Raw genomic sequence first — 5279 nt, forward strand, 5'->3', positions numbered from 1 at the left:
TGGCTTTTAAAGTTTTAATGAGCTTGTTGATTGGCTGTTTTGAAGGAAGTTTGCAACATTCTGGATAAATGTACATTAATCCCCCACAAGCAAAGAACTAGAAGACATCAATGGTACAAACTATAATTCAAACCCTATTAGCCCTTAATGGAGAAAGTGTTCCAAAAACACGTTTTCTTGGGACACGTGACGTTTTAATGTGGACACGTGAAGCATTCCAAAAACACATGTTTTCATGTGGACACATGAAGTGTTCCAAAAATACATATTTTCATGTGGACATGTGAAGTGTTCCAAAATCATGTGATCTTATGTGAAGTTAATGTGATAACATGTGACAACATGTAAAGCAACATGTGATAACATGAAACTACACATGTGAAAATGTGATCACATGTGAAGTCTTCCAAAAACATATTTTCACATGATTTCACTTTTTTTCTGTAAGGATAGTTAAGTATTATTATCAGTAATGTTGGCGATAACTGTATAGGAATTCTTCTAATGAAACTTTTTTAACAGTCGATTTGAAACAACAAAACAATGATTGTTTTTTACAGTGGACAAAGGCACATTATTCACCAGATCAATCATCATAAACAGTATAAGAAAATATAGATTTTAAGTCAAGTTATAAATATATATGTATACATACATTATATATATATATATAACATACATACACACAATTTTCAACATAGATTATCAAAATATCCCATCTTTGAATAGCATTCTCATAAAGATAAGGTCCATTCAAATCCATTGATAGTGTCTGTAGGCCAGAAAAAGACTGGAAATGTCCATAGGATGTTATATCAATCAAATATATCATATGTAACCCACCATTGTACATTGTGTATTAGAGATGAGAGCTTGATGGTATATCCTCCTCTTTGGATATGCTCCTCCATCTGCAGCATTCTGTCTTTTACGGCCTTTGTGTAGAAAGGAGAAGTATTCAGAATATGTAGCTACAGCAAAGGCATAGAGAGACTGACAGATGATAGATAAATAATACTCACTTTATTCCACCTGCATCTCTATGTCCTGAATATCTGTATGCAAACTATAAGTAAAACTTTGAATTAGAACCTACATATATGTTTGGGTTGTCATCATGTTGCGTTGGTTCAATTATTCTAGATACTGTGTAATACTTTACCTTGAGTTTTGGTACCCTAGTGATGCGTGATGATCAGTACTATAGGACATCTGTGGTGGAACAAAATCACGCAAACTTAGGAACTTGTAAATTGCATTTTATATATATTTCCCCTTTCTCTTAATTTTTTTACTGTGATACTGAATTTAAAGACATCAGGGGTAAATAGTGTTGTTTAGTAACTCGAACTTCTTAGTATGCATTATTACCTTGTGTGTGATGAGGCAATAGAGAGTGAATATGAACAGCAGTCCTCCACAGACTGATGGAGCTATGACCATGAAACCAAACTTGTACAGGTCTCCATCTTGGTCTCCATCTAGACCAGTCTGAGGGGCTTTCTCTGAGTCCCAAAAGGTGCTGACTGGGGACAACGAGACAGGTCAAAACAGCCAGGTTATAATATGTACAAGTAAGGTTAAGATAATCAGATAGCTCAGCAAGTTGATACATGCAACACCAGAGGACAGTGGGTCTGATTCTCTAAGCTACTTTGCTAAATTTCCATACTGGATTATTATATTCGATAATAATGTAATTCTCTGTTTTATGCCTTTGCCAGGGAACCTCTCCGGACTTTGAGGAAGTTGCCCACCTGTAGTCAGAGAGAGTGCTGTAGAGAGGGCTGTGGGAGGCTCTGCGGTGTCTGTGTACTCCCTCTCACAGCTCCAGTCTACTGGTGAGTCCATGGTGGTCACCAGCTCCCAGTACACAGACAGGACATCCTGGACCCTCCCCAGGGCCTCAGATGGAGAACTGCTGAATGACATTCCAAAACTCACTGGGTCGTCCTAGTCAATAGGGTCAGAAAAGAATGTTTGTAAATTGTATATGGGGTGCATGTCCTATCAATACAATTATACAATAGTTTTATGAGCTTGGTATTGAGTTCCTTGAATCTTCTTTAAAACACCCAAGTAATGCTGTTATTTATTAATGAGAGAGCTCTTGAGCATCAAACCTCCCTCACCTCCAGCTCCTCATTGATCTGTGGTACACATCTCTGGGAGTAAATGTTGTGGATGAGACCGGTCAGAGACAACACGTAGCTGTGGTTGTCTGATCCCCGAATGTATCTGAAGTGTCCGGTCAGGAGTTCCAAGATCCAGGGCATGGCAGCTTTCACATAGCAACATTTATTCTGCCATGGAATGGACGAAGAACAGTGCAAATTCATAACAGTTATGATACAAGGTACGCTTGATATCAGGGACTTGTTCTTGGTTAGCCATAATGATTACAGTCATTTTTTTAGCTGAAATAAATGTGGTGCACAGTGTATCCTTTCTGCCACTCTTCTAAAAATATAACACATAATTTGTAAAAACAATTACAATAAATGGTACTAAAATCAAAGAAAGTATAATTTCTTACTGTAAAAAAATTAAAATAGTTAACCTAATGTTCTTTGTGAATTTCCCTGTGATCTCCCAAGTTTTAACTGCACATGCATTTTATGCATAGAAATTACCTTACCAAACTTCTCTGCTCAATAAATGTGTAGGTTATTGAGCATCCACTCTGCAACTGGTTATCTATCTATGTAAAACAGAAATAAATGCAAAAATCAGGAGTCATTAAGTTAACAACATAGATATTAACTTCTCATATCTTGTGTTCATGAGAGGAATTTGCTGGACATTCAACGACCCCAATCATCAGTGTGTAATGGTTCTAGTCTAACTGTGAAAATCTAACTGTGAAAATATGCTCTCTACCAGGCACGTGCACAGATAGAGGTCTAAGAGTTCCTGAGTACCTGCCCTGAGAAAAGTGCCCTTTCAGCTTGATATTTTTTTTCTTCACTTTGAGCACCTGCCCCTCCAAAGGTTTGTGCATGGCCCTGCTCTCCACTGTGATTAAACACGTATTTCATAAACCACTCTTGGTTATGTATACTTTTTTTGTCATATTATAAGAGCTTTATACCGCTTACATTTTTTCATGTTTTAAAAAAATATATATATATTTATTTCCCATTGTTCAGTATAGCTGTACTACTCACCAGGTGTCTTATGGTCAGCAGGTGATCTCTGGTGATGGAGTGTCTGCACGGACCAGGGTCTCCCATGGTCAAGGGGAGACTCAAGAACACCATCACACACAGACACTTTACCTGAAAGGGAAGGATATCATGGTTTATTGTTGCTCTGATGAAGATCTGAAACCAATGGTGAACCGTATCAGCTTCATGAACAGAAAAATACAGTTGTATGACATTTGGTGATATATATATATAGTATATATAAAATAAATATAAAATATAGAGTTCTATAGAATATATAAAACATAATATTTCCTATTTCTCAATTGACTTTGTCCCTATGTATCTTCAATTTTGAAACCATATTTTGTGGTTTGTTGCACATTGGATTCTTGAGTAGCATAATTTTGTCTTTGTTTCTGCATCTTCCCATCTCCTGTTTTTTTTCTTTCTGTAACTCCTTTCTCCTCATTCAAACACTGTCAGGTCTTATTGATATTTCTATTTAGTTTGTAATACTTATTGTTGATGCCACAAATCCACTACATTAGAATAGGATTTATCCAGATAAATAGAATGAGTCAAGCAGAGGGGACGATAGAGACTGGGAATTTTAACTCAGTTATATGAGTAGAGCGGAGCCCCATGGGGTGGAGCTGTACGACATATAACATCCATTTCCTTTTTTTACTTGTTCTATTGGTTATCTATATTAAAAAGAAACCTACATTTCTAATGTTAGAAAACTACTGAAAATAAACATGTTTTGGAACATTCTCTGAACACTCAATTGTTAACCTCTGGCTAAGGTCAATAACATTATTAATGATTATCACACATTAGAAATAATGTAATATAACCATAAATTAGCTTTCATAAAGATTACCCATATTCATACAGTACAGTACATTATAGTCACATGATGTGAATTAACTGTCCATGCCGTGTTTATGTTTTTTTCTACAGTATTTACATATATTCATTTCAAACCTGTTAGAGACAAACCTGAAAGTATGAAGTCTGAAACGCCAAACTACTACTGCAAAAAAATACGACATTCACATTTCCAAAAGAGGGACTTAAGTCATTTAATGTGTTCTGTTCTAATGTCAAATCAGTCATACCGCGGGGAAAAATGCAGCAACTGTAGATGAATCAAACAGAATACAGAGTCAAAAGATTTCCTTCACAAGAGCATAGCAAAATGAATGAAAGTCATGCAGAAGTAACTGTTTCTCTTACCTTGGTTTTGCACTGAATGTGGGTTGGCACGAGGAGGGTCATCTGGCTCACCTATGAAAATAGAGAAGACCAGACTCCTCTGTCAGAAGCATTGGAGAAGATAGATGACGTGTATCTTCTCTTTTAGCCCTGATCAATCCCTCTAGTAAACCTCTGGAGACAAGACATGCATTAAAGAAAGAGAAGCTGACAGTCCTCTGGCGTGGATGGAGCCCAGGTTTCCCCAGCATGGACTGATGTGGTTCGACTCCCCTCCGAAAGGTCTGGAGCTCACAGTGTGACTGCCTGCCTGAGCTGTAACTCAGAGACTATTTTAAGACCTCCCTCTTCCTGCTCTCTCTCTCATATGGTCCACAGGAAACTATGCCCCGTATCCCAGCTTTCATGATTCCCAATAACAACTGGAGGGTCTCAACTTGAGACATACAGAGCCTTGAAAAAGTATTTGCCCCCTTTCCGATTTTCTCTATTGTTGCATATTTGTGATACTGAATGTTATCAGATCTTAAACCAAAACCTGATATTAGATAAAGGGAACCTGAGTTTACAAATAACAAAATAAATGAATGCTTATTTTATTTATTTAATTAACAAAGTTATGCAACACCCAATTCCCCTGTGTGAAAAGTAATTCCCCCTTACACTCAATAACTGGTTGTGCCACCTTTAGCTGCAATGACTGCAGCCAAACGCTTCCTGTAGTTGTTGATTGGTCTCTCACATCACTGTGGAGGAATTTTGGCCCACTCTTCAATACGGAAATGCTTTAACTCAGCGACATTTATGGATTTTCAAGCATGAACTGCTCGTTTAAAGTCCTGCCACAATATCTCAATTGGGATTAGGTCTGGACTTTGACTAGGCCATTCCAAAACTTCAAATGTGTTGCTT

At 37.2% G+C, this 5279-nt stretch overlaps 1 protein-coding gene across 1 annotated transcript; it reads right to left on the bottom strand.

Annotated features, from left to right (window-relative positions):
* LOC106566647 (uncharacterized) lies at positions 1 to 4688 on the bottom strand. Its single transcript, XM_014134879.2, has 9 exons — positions 4389 to 4688; positions 3168 to 3278; positions 2639 to 2701; positions 2133 to 2303; positions 1758 to 1953; positions 1372 to 1526; positions 1163 to 1212; positions 1023 to 1066; positions 1 to 935 (listed from the first exon to the last, which is right to left on the bottom strand). Exons 1-8 carry the CDS (start codon positions 4428 to 4430, stop codon positions 1024 to 1026), a joined length of 831 nt encoding a protein of 276 aa, XP_013990354.2. The 5' UTR covers positions 4431 to 4688; the 3' UTR covers positions 1 to 935; position 1023.
* Between the last annotated feature and the right edge of the window lie 591 nt (positions 4689 to 5279).

The sequence above is a fragment of the Salmo salar genome, chromosome ssa13 (assembly GCF_905237065.1).
Source record: "Salmo salar chromosome ssa13, Ssal_v3.1, whole genome shotgun sequence".
NCBI lineage: Eukaryota > Metazoa > Chordata > Actinopteri > Salmoniformes > Salmonidae > Salmo > Salmo salar.

Excerpts from the sequence above, each read along its gene's own strand:
- LOC106566647 (XM_014134879.2), bottom strand. The coding sequence starts at position 4,430 with ATGACCCTCCTCGTGCCAACCCACATTCAGTGCAAAACCAAG. Across the intron at positions 2,702-3,167 it reads TGCTGACCATAAGACACCTG|ATAGATAACCAGTTGCAGAG; the intron begins GTGAGTAGTACA and ends TGTTTTACATAG. Across the intron at positions 1,213-1,371 it reads ATTGCCTCATCACACACAAG|ATGTCCTATAGTACTGATCA; the intron begins GTAATAATGCAT and ends GTTCCACCACAG.